Source organism: Canis aureus, chromosome 8, assembly GCF_053574225.1.
Source record: "Canis aureus isolate CA01 chromosome 8, VMU_Caureus_v.1.0, whole genome shotgun sequence".
In the NCBI taxonomy this organism is placed as follows: domain Eukaryota; kingdom Metazoa; phylum Chordata; class Mammalia; order Carnivora; family Canidae; genus Canis; species Canis aureus.
In genome coordinates this window covers 69,034,544-69,049,823 of record NC_135618.1, presented here as the reverse complement: position 1 = coordinate 69,049,823, position 15,280 = coordinate 69,034,544, and the positions used below count along the sequence as shown (strand labels likewise).

Below are 15,280 nucleotides of genomic sequence, written 5' to 3'. Positions count from 1 at the left end.
GGGTGTGATCCTGGAGACCTGAGATCGAGTCCCGCATCGGGCTCCCTACATGGAGCCTGCTTCTCCCTCTGCCTGTGTCTATGGCTCTCTCTCTGTGTCTATGAATAAATAAATAAAATCTTAAAAAAAAAAAAAAGGACAAAACATCTCCCTTCCAAGCTCCTCACATGGCCTCTGGTTCCCTGGGTTCATCTGTGTCCGAGGTGGTGTGCGTAGTAGAGCTGAGCTCTAGAAGGAACCTGTTCCTATGTATGGAGATTCTGGAGGAGTACTTAAGTGTTGGCACCTGGGGAAGCTCCTTCCTTTGGGCTGAGAATGGGGACTATGTGGGTCCCATGCTGCCGGGTAGGTGGCAGAGAGTTACTGTCCCAACTACAGGCTGCTGAACACAGAGATGAGTAACAGAGGGGGCCGCCTGGGTGGCTAAGGTCATGATTCCAGACTGCATCGGGCTTCTTGCTCTGCGGAGTCTGCTTCTCCCTCTCCCTCTGTCTCTCCCCCTGCTCATGCTTGCTTTCTCTCAAATAAATGCAATCCTAAAAAAAATAAATAAATAACAGAGGGATGGCCCTTTCTCCCCCTATAGGAACACCAAGCCATCCTTCATTTCTTGCTGCCTCTACCTTGAAGTCTCTTATCTGCTGAATTTGCCCTGGGTTCAGCCCATTTTCTGAGGACCCCACCTCTCCTCTCTGTCTCCTTAGCTCCTTGCCTCCCCCCTCTGTCTCCCATCTGGGCTCTGTCCTGTTCCCACTGAGCTTCTCACACCCCTAAGTTCCAGGATCTTGGGCTGAAGGGCTCCCCACCACCATTCCTGTTCATCACCCTCTTCCTCCATAGGGCTGTGCCCTTCATCATTACCCTGCTTGCACCCCTCTTTGGTTTGCCCCTCACTCTCCCTCAGAGCCACCCCTGATCATCCCCAGAGCCCAGCTTACCTGACAGGGGTAGGCATGTGGCCCTGGCCCCAGGCAGCCCCCACCAACAGCACCAGAGTCCAGACTGGAGGAGCCATGCAGAACCTCAGAGGTGGTTCTCAGGGGAGAGGGGGAAGGTACAGTGAGCCCAGGCCACTTTATCCACCCTTGACCCTCCTTGCTTGACAGCCTTTGAAGGATGCCATGAAAACTGGACAATCAGAGAACACAGGAATGCTCTGGGAAATGGAAACTACCAGGGTGGAAATTTGAAATCCAATGAAGAGAAATGAAATGAGAGCAGAAGAGAAGGAAAGCAAGAAAGACAGGAAAAAGAGACTCGGCAGTCCGGGAGGTCTAACATCTAACCAAAAGAGTTCAAAACCGAAAGGACCAAAGAGAATAAATGACTTAAGAGAAACCACACAAGAAAATTTCCCGGGACTGAGATACAAGTCTCTTGATTAGAAGAAGTCTCATATGATGAATGCAAGGACACCCACGGAAGGCATGTCATGAGATTTCAGAGAAGCAGGGAAGAAAGAAAAAACCCTTAAATCACTTTCAGATAGAAAAACAGGTCACATACTAAGGATCAGGAATCAGCATGGCATCAGGCTTTTCAACAGCAACCGTAGGTTCTAAGAGGCCGTGGAACATTGTCTACAGAATTCCAACAGAAATCATTTCAAACCTAAAATTCTATAGCTGGCAACAGCAGCAAAACAACTGGCAAATCAAATAAAGTGGGACTGGAAACCCTGATTGGTAAAGGATAAAAAAAGACAAGTCCCACGGGAAGATGTGCCACCAGCCAGTAAACATCGGAAAAGATGTTCTGCTTCACTGGTTATAGGAAATGCTAATCAAATCTACAACTGTCACACTGACCACCATTTAAGAGATTGAAAGCATTGAGGGTTGGCCAGGATGTAGATAGACAAGCTCAAATACATTTATACTAAGACCGTAGGTTGGTGAAAACTTATTGGAAAGTAATATGACAGTGGCTGTCAAACTTTCTAACATGCCTGGCTTTGACCCCACCTTGCCTTTTTAGGAATCTCCCCACAGAAATCCACGTGTATTTGCCCAAAGCTGGGCGCATTTTAAAGATGATTATTGTGGCATTGGTTAAAATAGAAAAAAAAAATCGAGATTACCTAAATGTGGACCAGTAGATACGAAGTTGGATCATAGTCAAGGAATATTTTTCATATGAAGGAATAGTAAGTAGGATTAAAAAGAATGAAGCTCCCCCAAAATTAAAAATAGAACTACCGGGGCACCTGGGTGCTCTGTGGTTGAGCATCTGCCTTCAGCTCAGGTCGTGATGCCAGGGTCCTGGGATCGAGTTCCACATCGGGCTCCCCGAGGGGAGCCTGCTTCTCCCTCTGGCTATGTTTCTGCCTCTGTATTGTCTCTCATGAATAAGTAAATAAAATCTTCAAAAAAAAAAAAAAAGAAAAAAAGAAACAACTAGAATTACTGGAGGGTCCAGCAATTCCACTTCCCAAAAGAATTGAAAGCAGAGACTTGGAAGAGATACCTGGATCCCCGTGTTTATGGTGGCATTATTCACCAAAGCCAATAGGTGAGAACAACCCAAAAGTCCACAAAACAAACAAAATATGGTGTTTCCATACAATGGAATATCATTCAGCCTTTAAAATGAAGGAAATTCTCACACATCCTACAGCATTGAGAACATGATGCTAAGTGAAACAAGCCTGACACAAGACAAATATCATATGATTCCATTTACATGAGGTACCTACGGTAGTCCAACTCATAGAAACAGAAAATAGAATGGTAGCTGCAGGGAATAGGGAATTAGTGTTTAATTAGGACAGAATTTCTGTTTGGGAAGATGAAAGGGTTCTGTGGACGACCAGTGGTGATGGTTGCACAATGTGAATGTACTTAATACCACTAAACTGTATACTTAAAGATGCTTAAGAAGAGGGGCACCTGGCTGGCTCAGTTGGAAAAGCATGAGACTCTTTATCTTGGGGTTGTGGGTTCAAGCCTCATATTGGGTGTAGAGATGACTTAAATAAATTTTTAAAAACTTAAAAAAAAATTAATGGTTAAGAAGGTAAATTTTATATTATGAGTATGTTGCCACAATTCAAAAAAATCATTTCAAAAATATTTACTTGAGAGCAGCCTGGGTGGCTCAACTGTTTAGCGCCGCCTTCAGCCTAGGGCGTGATCTGGAGACCCGGGATCGAGTCCCAAGTCGGGCTCCCTGCATGGAGCCTGCTTCTCCCTCTGCCTGTATCTCTGCCTCTCTCTCTTTCTCTCCCTGTCTCTCATGAATAAATAAATAAAATCTTTTAAAAAAACACAAACACACAAAAATATTTACTTGATATTATAACACTGTTTGTCAAAGTTTATTCCTGACTTAAAGAAAAAAGGGATGATGATAGATCAGTATGTTCTGACAGTGGAAAGACCACCTGCACATGTTGTTAAATGAAAGAAGCTGAAGAGTCCAGGACACAGGCAACAGGTAGGACAAGCCAGCTCTGGGAAGGGAAGGAGCGAGGGGACCCTTGCCAAAGCATGTTTAGTGGCCTCTGGTTTTTGTTTCTTTATTTAAAGATTGTATTTATTTATTTGAGAGAGAAAGAAATGGAGCACAAGCAGAGTGGGGGTGAGGGGCAGAGGGTGAGGGAGAAACAGACTCCCCTCTAAGCCGGGATCCCGACATGAGGCTGGGTCCTAGGACCCTGAGATCATGACCTGAGCCGAAGGCAGATGCTTAGGCAACTGAGCCACCCAGAAGCCCCTGTTTGTTTTTCAAAGATTTTTTTAAATTTTTTACCAATTTTATTTATTTATTCCTGAGAGACACACAGAGAGAGGCAGAGACATAGGCAGAAGGAAAAGCAGGCTCCCTGCGGGGTGCCTGATGCGGACTCAATCCCAGGACCCCGGGATCATGCCCTGAGCTGAAGGCAGACACTCAACTACTAAGCCACCCAGGCATCCCTAAAGATTTTATTGAAGTAATCTCTATACCCAATGTGGGAATCAATAATCCTAAAATCAAGGGTCGCAGGCTCCACTGACTAAGCCACCCAGGCGTCCCTAGAGGCCTCTGTTTTACCTGTGGAGTAGGAGGCAAGTGGAAAAGGCTCTGGTGGCAAGCAGGCCACAGCAGTACCCCTTTCAGAGAGGCCCCATTGCCACTCCTGCCACAGCCAACTCACCCTTACCTTAGCTTGTGCTCATGACAACCTCTGTCCTCTGGCCCACACCTCCTTACCTTTCCCCACCACACTTTACCATCATCAGGGCTTCTCTCCATATGCATCCCTCTGAGGAGCTGACAACAGGTGGCCAGGCAGATAAGTACATTGGTGGGGAGTGTGTGGAGGGGTCCCTGGCCCAGGTCACTGGCAACAGGAAGGGAAGGCTTTCGAAAGAGGTGACACTTGAGAGGCTTTCTAAACCACAAAGAGATGGTAATGAGGCAAATAAGTTGGGAAGGCATATCCAGGAAGAGAGAATGTTCCAGGCTTAGAAGGAGCGTGACACTTTTAAAGAATGGTGGAGGGAGGGCCTGGGTGGCTTAGTCGATTAACCATCTGACTCTTGATTTCAGCTTAGATCATGATCTAAGGTTCATGAGATCAAGCCCCTGTCCAGGTCTGCGATCAACATGGAGTCCACTTGAGATTCTCTCTCCTCCCTCTGTCCCTGCTACCCGCCCCCGACCTGTGTGCATGTGTGCACACAAGTGCTCTCTCTAAATAAATAAATTAAAAAAAAAAAAAAAAAAGGAATGGTGTGTGTGTGTGTGTGTGTGTGTGTGTGTGTGTAACACTGGGAAGGGGTAGGGCCCTGTCTTGAAGAACCTTAAAAGCCTTAGCTTTGAGGAGCCATCAAAAGTTTTTAAGCAACCAGGGTGATTTGATCTGGCTTGCATTTTCAAAAGGCTGCTTGGGGGATCCCTGGTTGGCGCAGCGGTTTAGCACCTGCCTTTGGCCCAGGGCGCAATCCTGGAGACCCGGATCAAATCCCACGTCAGGCTCCCGGTGCATGGAGCCTGCTTCTCCCTCTGCCTGTGTCTCTGCCTCTGTGTGTGTGTGTGTGTGTCACTATCATAAATAAAAAACAACAACAACAAAAAAAGGCCGCTTAGGCAGCCTGGGCAGATATGGACAAATGTGGGGCTCACTGGAGTTGGGGAGATGGGAGAGGAGTCTGTGAAGGGTGGGAGATGGTGGTGTAGTTGGACGCTAACATCAAGACAGGAAGAGTGGGGGCATGAGTGGATCGAGAGCTTTCTGGAGCCAGAAACAGCAGTATTTGCAGCCTAAGCTAACATGAATGAACCTCATGTCTTCTTCATTGCAAAATTATTGTCCTCATTTTCCATGTCCTCATTCTAGAAACAGAGCTCCGGAGAAGTGAAGTCAGTTGCTCAGCAGGAGAGCACAGTGCTGACAGTCCCATACTGTGTCCTACAGAGTCCCACAGTTCTGATGGGAATATCCAACAGAGATCAGGGTCCACCACCGTCCACCTCCCCCCCCCCCCAGCCAGAGCAGCTCTGCTTTGAGTTGTTTCATAAATGGCAATCCTACATAAGATTGCAACTGAAGGGTCGTTTTGCCCCTTTAAAAAACACTGTTGACCTCACGGCACACACAGCTTGTATCTAGGCTGGAGGGCCAGTCAGCAGCGAGCTGGTCTATCCTGTGCAGATTCCCCATAGGCAACCATACCCAGGTGTTCCTAGAAACCTTCAGGCTAACCCCCTACTCTATCTATGCCTGGGGCACTGGGCCCTGACAAATGACAGTGATGCCTGGAACAGCCATTCTTACTAGCTGTCTGGGAGAAGCTGGCACAGTCATACACCAAGTATTGAAGAGAGAAGTCCTAATCACCCTCACAGTCTTGGGGACTCCTGCCCAAGTGAGCACCAATAGGATCATGTAGGGGGTCACACCTGGGGAGAGAGAGATCCTCTTCCTCTTACATCAAAGGGGGGATGTAAAGGATACCTAGCCTCGATGCTCATCTACCCTTCCTCCATCCATATCCAGTTAGGATAGCAATCAAGAGAGGAAGAGAGCCAGGAAATGGTTAACCTGGGGAAAAGCAGCAGAAGCCAATTGATCCACAGCCCCTCCTGGTTGGGCAATAAGTCCTCTGAGGGCTGCTTTTGCTGACCTCTCTTTGGCGCCACAGACCCACAGAGCAGGACAGTCACAGCTTCCAACCTGTCTGGGGGTGGGGGTTGGTACACAAGGCAGGACAGGACGGGATGGCCGTGTGGAAGGGAACCACCGGGCTCTGCATTTTGAGGGGTTGAGAATGCACAAGGCCCCAGAGGGTTTGTCACTTGTCAAGCTTAACAGGTGTAGGAATAGGTGTGAGGGACCCTGGCATGTGGAAAAACCTGGGGAACGCTCCAGAGAATTAAAGCCACTCTTGGCTTTGCTGTGTTTCCACTTTACTCACTCTGGGCCTTAGTTTGCTCTTCTGTAAAATGGAGACACTAGCCCAGCTAAGTGTTTTTATTTTTATTTTATTTTTATTTTTTATTATTTTTTAAAGATTTTATTTATTTATTCATGAGAGAGAACAGAGAGAGAGAGAGGCAGAGACACAGGCAGAGGGAGAAGCAGGCTCCATGCAGGGAGGCCGATGTGGGACTCAATCCCCGGTCTCCAGGATCACGCCCTGGGCGGAAGGCAGGCGCTAAACCGCTGAGCCACTCGGGCTGCCCACAGCTAAGTGTTTTTTAAAAGCAGAAATTGTGTGCGGGTCATGTATTTATTTATTTATTTATTTATTTATTTATTTATTTACTTATTTATTTGGGGGCATCAGAGGGAGAGAATCTCAAGCAGACTTCCCACTAAGAGCAGGCCTTGATCCCACAACCCATTAGATCATGACCTGGGCCGAAACAAGAGTTGCACACTCAATCGACTGAGCCACCCAGGTGCCCCTTGGGGAGGAGTTGATAGTGAGAGAAGAATGGGCCTTAAGTCTGATTGACCTGGAGCTGCTTTCTCCCCTCCAGCCATTCCCTCTACTTTCCTTTCCCAACCATCCCTGCTTCTGGTAGAAAAGGGAACACGAGTTGGAGAGCCTGGCTCCTGGTCTTTATATTCTTCTCAGTGTCTTATAGCTTGGACAAGGCCCATAATCTCTGTGGATCTTGGTTTCTGCCTCTGCAAAATGGAGATCCTCTACCATCTCTGCCATCTTCATGCAGTTAGGAGAGCAAATAAGAAAATGCCCAGGAAAGCACCTCCTAAATCACAAAGCACTCTACAAACAGAAGGCATCTCCATTAAACAATTATGTAACCCACTGACTCAGAACTGGATCATGCTGGTGCCTGGCCTGCCAAGAAGTCCGAAGAGCTGGTTCCCTCATTTACCTGGTGGAACTTAGTTTTATTTTCCCTATCTGGCAAATAGAGATGATACCTAAGTCCTCTCAGTTTCATGGACTTGTGGTGAGAATCACAGCAGATCATGCAGGTGCCAGAGTTTAATCTGTCATGAACCATAATAATAATAGTACAGCAGAAACTTCACATTCCCAGCTCACATTTGAAGACCCTTTGCAATCTAGCAACACCCTCCTTGTGTATGTGTGTTCTTTTCTCAGGGACTTGGGCCCTTGCCGGGTCCTTCCTATCCAGGCCTGTCCACATGCAGTCACATATCAAGCTGGCTATACAGTTAATGAGTTCATGTTATTTTGCCTCTGGGAGGAATGCCTGCTCTTGGAGACACAGGGCTGAGAAAGACACAGGCTGTCATTTCATGTTTTCCTAGTACTTAGTGCAAAGGCTGGCACACAGTAGGCACTCCATAAATGTGTAATAAATGAGTTTTGTTTTTGATGTCTTAACATACTGGCCCAGGTCATACAGTTCAGTTCCATTAACTTCTATCTTCTTTTGTTTTTTTTTTTTTTTTTTTTTTTTTTGTAATAGAAAGCAGTAAGCAGTCTGAAGAGAAATCAAGGAATAAGGCAGATGGCCCTGACTTCTGGGGGAAAAAGAGTCAGGAATTGGGTGGGCAGGGATGTCTAGATGACACATCAGGCTAAGATGGGCTTGGAGGTTACGATTCCTAAACCTTGTGTTCAGGTCCTAGCTACCATTATTAGCTGCATGCCTTGGACACCTCTCTTAGCTTCGATTTTGCCAGCGAGAGAGACAGATTCCTCCCTTACTGTTTCACAGCAGTGGGGCAAGAACCAGATGCCATCTGTGGAAACTGTAATACAAATTTTTATTGAAATGTGCAAAGAATAATCAGAGACCTAAGGGCTCTTTGACTTGTGTATTTCTCTAACATTTTCCAGTGGGGCCTGAAGAGGGCACTATACCCTAGGAACTGAGTTGGCCAGGCAGGGGAGGAGGGGGGAATTCTCCTTTGGGTCCACCTCTCCTTTGATTCCTCCCACCACGCTTGGCCACGGCCCCCCCAGCACACACACATATATTTAGCACATACCATCCAATCCCCCAACCGACCCATCATTTGTCCTCCTGCAGATTGCAAAAATTCTTTTTCTTTTGCATATTTTCAGGGATGCAGGCTGACTTCTCTAAGTTTTGTGATATGAGCAGAAAGGCTGATCCCCACACATATGATAATGGCCAGGATTGGGCTCTCTGCAGGGAGCCTGATGCAGGACTCAATCTCTGGACCTGGGGATCACGACCTGAGCAAAGGCAGACACTCTACCACTGAGCCACCAAGGCATCCCTCTGGGAAGGAATTTGAAGTGGAATGTTGGAGTACTGGGTAAAATTATTAGTAGGGATGGAGAGCGGGAGCTGAGTTAGTCTGTTCTGTGTCTCCCATCCCAGGGGAGCAGGGAGCAGGTAGGGGTTATGTGGAAGAATAAGCTGAAGAGGGAAGGGATAAGAGCTGGGGCCATTGGGGATTCCTGTTGTCTTGGCTTTGGGCAGTTTACTTCTCATCTGGGAATGACAGTGGAAACTTTCTCATCAGGCTGTGCAAGGAATAAAATGTCATGTAAGTGAACCACCTAGAATAGCCCTGGGCACAGAGTGAGTGCTCAGTGAGACCGCTTTTGGGGAACGTGGCTCCTTCTGCAAGTTTTGGGGTAGAGCATTTCCTTGCCTTGACCATCTTCAGGCAAGGAAAAGGGTCAGCTGGATTTAGAGGTGGCAAAGGCTGATGTGGGAATGTGGCTTTAGTCAAAAGCACTATGGAGAAGTGAGAAATAATAAGGGTCCAGGGTCCAGGACTGGGAACTCCCACCAGCCCCCAAAGGGGCTCTTCCTCCTGGCTCCTGTTTCCTTGATGGCAGCTGTAGCTCACTACAGAAGGTTGCCAACTGCCTACTGAGGAACAGCCTTGAATAGAACCACCTTATTGACCAGCGTGGGCAGAGCTTGTGGCCTCAGACCCAGTGGGGTCAAGAGGTCAGATAGACCATGAGAGGCAGCACGTAGGGCCGACCCCCTCCACCTCTAGTTTTCCAGGACTGTGGCCTGCTGCCAGGGCCGGAGCAGGGCCAGGGAAGTAGGAGGCTCCCAGGGAAAACAGAAAAGTCAAGAGCCATGTTGTGGTTTCAGTTTCTGCCAATGAGATTGAAAAATACACAAAACTTGGACCCAATGAGAGCCAGGGGCCAGCCCCTATCCCATCTCCATGGCTCCCACCACCCTTTGCCCAGTGGGCTCTTGCTGTCATAGGAGACCCACGAGACCTAGAGAATTTATGGCTTGCCACCTAGATTCTCTAGCCTCTCCTGTCTCTCCCTGATAGGTGCAAAAAATCGGCAATTGCCCTCCAGCTTGTCCTGGCATCACTGTTCGGCAGGGCACCGAGGTGAGTCTCCCGAGCAAGGCTCTGTCCCCAAGTTTGAGCTGATTTCCTCCGAATTCCTCCTGCTTCGGGCCTCAGGCTGGCACTGTGACATCCTTAGATCTGATTTGAGCTCTGGACAGTTCCTCTGGCCCTTGAGATGTCACCACTGGCCGTGGAGTGTCCAAGGGACAGGCTGGTGCTGAGCAGATCACCCCTGGACAGGGGTCAGGAGTGGTGGTGCAGAGGCGTGGCCCAGGCAGTGGTAGTGAGTGAGGTGGTGGATGTGCCTGGGGTGGGAGCACCTGGTCACCTGTCTCCTCTTCTGCAGGCCTCCCCTGTGTACAGTGTCAGCTTTCCACGGAGGAAATTGGAGTAGATTCGGAAAAGTTTGCACAAAGTATCAACAGTGAATGTTCGGAGTGGAGCAGGAGAGGCTTCCTCTGGAAGGGACATGGCCTCCTTCTGACAAGGAGAGAAGAGAAGGTTACCGAAGTGCCCAGGACCCTGGTGGGAGATGGGATGGAGGACAGAATTGGAGGGGGGATGAGGAGGTCCAGTGGGGTCTCAGTATTTCTTGGCAGGGCCCTTGGAGCAGAAGTGCAAGGGAGGCTTCTACCCACCTGGGCTCCCAGCGCCCGAAGCAGAGAGGTGAGGCTGCGCAGGCTGCTGACGGCTTTGTCCACATGCAGCTGCGGAGTCTCAGATGGCTGGGAGGCGTTGGCCAACAGGGCCTGACCCCGCAGGATGGCTTCTGAGAGCAGTGCCAGGCCCTGCCAGACTTCCAAGGCCTGCTGCCCAACCTAAAGGGAATGGCGACTTATAGTCAGCGGCCCAGGCCAGCCCCTCCCTCTCAGCAGCCCCAAGCACCAAGCTGAGCAAAATGAAGGCTTGGGATCAGTTTCATTGAATGAATGAATTAATGAATGAACAAAGAACAAATGAGTAGACATATTGCATTCAGCCCTCAGCTTCTTCTATGGTACTCCCTCCCACCCCATCAGGTAAGCAAAACAAGACTGTCCAAGTAGAGGGGAAAAATAAACTCACATCCATCCTCTTCCAGGTATAGAAATTAACCTTGGTGTCTGGGACGGTGATATTCTCACTGAAGCTGCAGCCTTGAGCACAGCCCATCTGAAATGCATGACCCCAGTTCGGGGGGAAGGGGGTGTCAGGCTCCCCAAGAGCTCCCTCCACCTTTGCCCCTCATCTAGCTTCCAGGCATGCATTGAGGGGCTACCACTTTTATCATTTTTCCTGAGGGCTCTGGCTTCCCATCTCCATCTCCGAACGAAGGGGCTCAGGTTCCCAGATCTTGGAGGACACCCCTGGACTACTGAGAATGTCCTGAGGTGGGACCCTCACCGTGACATTTTCGGCCTCCCTGGCCTCCAGGATGTATCTCTCCAGGACCCGGCTGTCACAAATGAGGCGAGGGGGGGCGCCCAGGACTGGGAGGCCCAGAGGAAGCAGCAGCAAAGACAGCAAAAGGAACAGGGCAGGACATTCTGGAAAAGAGTGCCAGGCTGACTGTGTGGGTTTGGAGGGGCAGGTTCACACATCCCGCTCCTCTGCCCCCAACTAGTCGCGCCCGACCCCCACCTTCCCAGCGTTCAGGTTCTGCCTCCCCTGCCTTCATTCAATCCGGCCGCTGCTGCGCGCACACCCCACCCCCCAAACTACCGGCATCCACTTCTCCCGGCCAAACTTCAATCCCGGCGTGACTGAGGCTTCCCCTCTGGCAGATCCCGGTGATTGCTCCAAGACCCAGGTATCAGCCTTCTCCCCACGCACGTGGCAGCCCCGCTTCTCCCTGAACCCCCAAACCGCATCCCCGTGTCCAGGTCAGATTTCACCTTTCCTAGGGGCTCCCTAAGCCCTGCCGGCACGTGGGGGCTGCCCCACCCCCCTTGCCCTTCCGGGGTCCTTGGCAAGTCGTCGGTCCTTGAACCCAGCCACCTCGGGGCCCCAGCGGTAAATTCTTGCTCAAACAGGGGCCCGAGCGGGCGGGGGCTCCTCCGGCCGGCGAGTACTCACCGCACGCCCCCATCTCCGCGCCTCCGTCGGCCGCTCAGCGACCAGGGGCTCCGCCGGCGCCCTCGCCGGGAGCCCTCATCCCGGGAAGCGCGGCGGGGCAGGGCCGGCCCCACGGTCCGAAGGAGGGGGTCACCGTCCAGGGGCCGCCGAGCCGGGGTCGCGCAGAGCGAGCGCAGGGCTCTCGGCCAGGGTCCGCGAGGACAGGCGCGCGGCGACCGGCCGGGGTTGGCCCGGGGACTGCGGCTCGGCCGGGGGTCGGGGCTGTTATCAGCATGTGTGCGTGCGTGTGTGGGGGTGGGGGGCAGGCTGTGTGCGTGAGGGGTCGCCAGAGGTAAGGGCCAGAGGGGTCAGACCGGGGCAGGACGCCTGGGTCGGGGGCTCGCCGGGGCGGGAGCAGAGCGGCAGCAGGCGCGGCAGCAGGCGCGGAGCGGGACGCGGGTCCGCCAGTCTGACCCCGGGTTGTGGGAGGCGCGGCTGGGTGCGCACCCGCGGGAGGGGTGCCATTCTGGGAAAGGCCGGGGACCCCGAGGCTCCCGGCCCCCTCCCCCCGGGGGGAGGGGTGCGTCCCAGTCCCGGGCGGGGGATCGAGCTGGGAGCGCCGGTGCCTGGTGCCTGCGGGGCAACTAGCCTTGGAAGCCGGGAAGGTGCGGGCAGAGGCAAGTTGCCTTCCTTCTCGCAATCCCAGTACTTGTTCTAGACGCCAGTAATGCTCGTGTTGAGGAATTTGACGGGGGCCCACGGAGTAAGAAATTTGGGGGGCTCTTCTTTCCTGGCTCTTTAGTTTCTAGGACTCTGAAAACCCAGAAATTGAACTTTTAAGGGCACTGGGCGTATGGTATGTTGTGCAGGACACGCGTGCACTTAAACATCCTTTTGGTTTTTGGTTTTGACCTATGCTGTAGGCTAGGCTATGTGGCAAAATTTGTTAGATGGTTCAGATTTACAGCTAAGCCTTTGAGGCTTCTCGGAAGCAGAGAGGCAAGCTCCCTAGAGCAGGAGTCTGAGCCTGGCTGGCTTCGCAAACCTTGGAAAGTGGTCTGTCCTGAGCTTCCGTGCCCTAACCTGACAAAGGGGGGTGATGAAGTCCCAGTTCCAAAGTCCTACAAATACAAGTGGTTATATATATATATATATATATTCCCTCACTTCCTTCCCAGTTCCATGAGATTCAAGAATATTTTATTCCTGCAATCAATGCCATCTACGAGCAAGTCAGCTGCCTACACACTTTGCAAGGCAAAAAGATGTGTTTGAGAACTAGCTCCTGCCTCTTGGAGTTTGTAGTTTACAACAGAGATAAGATGGGTACACAGAGCAGTTGTGTGAGGACAGGGGTGTTCAGAGCCTAGCTGGAAGAATTTGGAAGAAGCAGAGCTCACTGTTAGCTGGGGGAATCCAGGAAGATTTGATGCAGAAGGTGACAGGAGCTCAGCCTTGAAGGGCTCGTAGGATTTCAGTGGGAGGAGATGTGAGGTGAGGATGAAAGTCATTCATCAGGGGAAAGGAGGGTCAGGTGTGTCAGGGTGGGGGAGACTAGGCCAGAGGGCTGGTTAGGGAAGGGTCAGGTTGTGAAGGGCCTTGTATGACACTCAAACAATTTGGATTTGGGGAGCCCTGGGGGCGCTCAGTCGCCTGAGCATCCAACTCTTGGTTCAAGAGATTGAGCCCCACAATGGGGTCCGTGCTCAGTGAGGAGTCGCTGGAAAGATTCTCTCCCTCTGACCCTCATCCCCTCCAGATGCGTAGGTATGCTCTCTCCCTCTTTCTTAAATAAATAAATAAATCTTTTTAAAAAATTATTTAAAGAAATTTGGATTTTGTTTGTAAAGAGTCTGAAGGAAACATTCTTTCATTCAAGAAATGAATATTCAGGGATGCCTGGGTGGCTCAGCGGTTGAGCATCTGCCTTTAGCTCAGGCGTGATCCCGGAGTCCCACATCAGGCTGCCTGCATGGAGCCAGCTTCTCCCTCTGCCTGTGTCTCTGCCTCTCTCTCTCTATCTCTCTGTCTCTCACGAATGAATAAATAAAATTAAAAAAAAAAAGTATTTCCAACAGCAATAAAGGACCAAGGAGAGCATGCATGAAGGGGGCCGGGAGTGTTGGAGAAGGCTGCAGTTTGAGATGGGGCAGTGGGGGAAACTGTGCTGAGGGTGACTTGAATAAAGTCAGTGGAGGTGAGTGAGGGAACCACAAGGTGGGGAGGGCATGATTGGAGAGGGGTTCAGAAGAGGGAAAGGTGGGAGGCAGAGGCTGCTGTGCTTCCAGTGGGAAGTCCTGAGGGCCTGGATTTGCTCCGATTCTGCTCCTCTACCCTCCACTCACCTCCAGCCTGCTCTGGGGTCCCTCCTCAACCCTGGTATATTGACTCCCAGTCTGCTCACTCCACTATGCCCCTGGTCCCAGTTTCCCTCCCGACACCCAGGCAGCTTCCCAGCCCTGCTTGGCCTTCGGAACCCGGTTCTGCTTCCCTCTCAGATCCCAGCTGTGGGACAAGCACACGCACACTCACGTCCACACACGTCCACACATGCGTTCTGTCCCGACCCCTCCACACCCCCAGCCTCTGCTCTCCAGTCCCGACTCCTGCGTCACTGCCCTGACCTGACCATGGAGATTGGGCCAGGGACAGATGGAGGGGGCAGACACTGCCTGAGGAGACTGAGGAGAGGAGGAGCCTTTCAGGCTGTGAGACCTGCTGCTTCCCTCATAGCAACTTGTGGGAGGCCTGCCTTTCACCTCTGCCTTCAGGAAAGGAGGGGAGATGGGCCATAGCACCAGTGCCTAGATGCTAGGTCCTGGTGGACAGGGGTGGTGCTAGCTCATCCTCTGGGGCTTTTGGAGAGAGCTTTCTGATTGCAGATTGGGAGAGAAGGTGTAGGAGAGGATCTCCGTCCACCCCACACCCAACCCCTAAGCTGTAGTAATCCTACCAGAGGGCAGAGGCTGGTTTGGGGCCAGCTTCAACAAAGATGCTCTTGGTAACTGCCCAGCAGGGCCCAGCTATCTGCCCTTGGTATCTGCATACTCTGAAAAGCAGAGAGAAAAATGGAAGCTCCTTGGGCCTCCACCTCCAACACCCACCACCCCCTGCCACTGGCTCCTCCATTGGCCTCCTTATGTCCTTCCGGCGTGGTGCTGGCCACTGCAGAGGGTCTCCCCCCGACCTCTCCAGTCAATCCCCACTAGCTTTCCCATTGAATAGCCTTGTTCATGTCACTCCCCTGAGCAGGAACCTGCCATGGCTCCCAGTTGCCTCAAAACGAAGATTGTCTGTGTTCTGTCATCCACCTGCCTTTCTATCCTATTCTCCCACTTTGCTCATTCCCATTCCTTCCATCACATGAACTCAGATACTTCCTGCCTTTTGCTCACCCTGTGCTGTCTACCTGCATCATCTTCGCACACTATCTCCCCCAGCCCCTTCCCCCGCCCATTCTTCAAAGCCCAAACCCAAGATTTCAGCACCTCTATGAAGGCTTCTCTGATCCCC

The 15,280-nt window shown here is 51.2% G+C and overlaps 2 protein-coding genes across 2 annotated transcripts in view; both read right to left on the bottom strand.

Moving 5' to 3' along the window:
- ZAN (zonadhesin) overlaps nucleotides 1-1,575 on the bottom strand; it is a 39,182-nt gene extending 37,607 nt beyond the window's left edge. Inside the window, exons 1-2 of the mRNA XM_077908048.1 lie at nucleotides 1,507-1,575; nucleotides 939-1,035 (exon numbers count right to left, since the gene is read on the bottom strand). Of these exons, the coding sequence (XP_077764174.1) occupies nucleotides 939-1,015 (77 nt within the window). The 5' untranslated portion in view covers nucleotides 1,016-1,035; nucleotides 1,507-1,575. The remainder of the gene's footprint in view (nucleotides 1-938; nucleotides 1,036-1,506) is intronic.
- A 7,725-nt stretch (nucleotides 1,576-9,300) lies between these two features.
- EPO (erythropoietin) lies at nucleotides 9,301-11,801 on the bottom strand. Its single transcript, XM_077904954.1, has 5 exons — nucleotides 11,789-11,801; nucleotides 11,117-11,259; nucleotides 10,799-10,885; nucleotides 10,372-10,551; nucleotides 9,301-10,213 (listed from the first exon to the last, which is right to left on the bottom strand). Exons 1-5 carry the CDS (start codon nucleotides 11,799-11,801, stop codon nucleotides 10,058-10,060), a joined length of 579 nt encoding a protein of 192 aa, XP_077761080.1. The 3' UTR covers nucleotides 9,301-10,057.
- Nucleotides 11,802-15,280: the final 3,479 nt, after the last annotated feature.

Bases quoted from the DNA above. Each gene is read 5' to 3' on its own strand.
- EPO (XM_077904954.1), bottom strand. The intron at 10,886-11,116 runs GTGAGGGTCCCA...CATGCATTTCAG, and splicing joins GGGAGGCCGAAAATGTCACG to ATGGGCTGTGCTCAAGGCTG. The intron at 10,214-10,371 runs GTGGGTAGAAGC...TCTCCTTGTCAG, and splicing joins TTCGGGCGCTGGGAGCCCAG to AAGGAGGCCATGTCCCTTCC.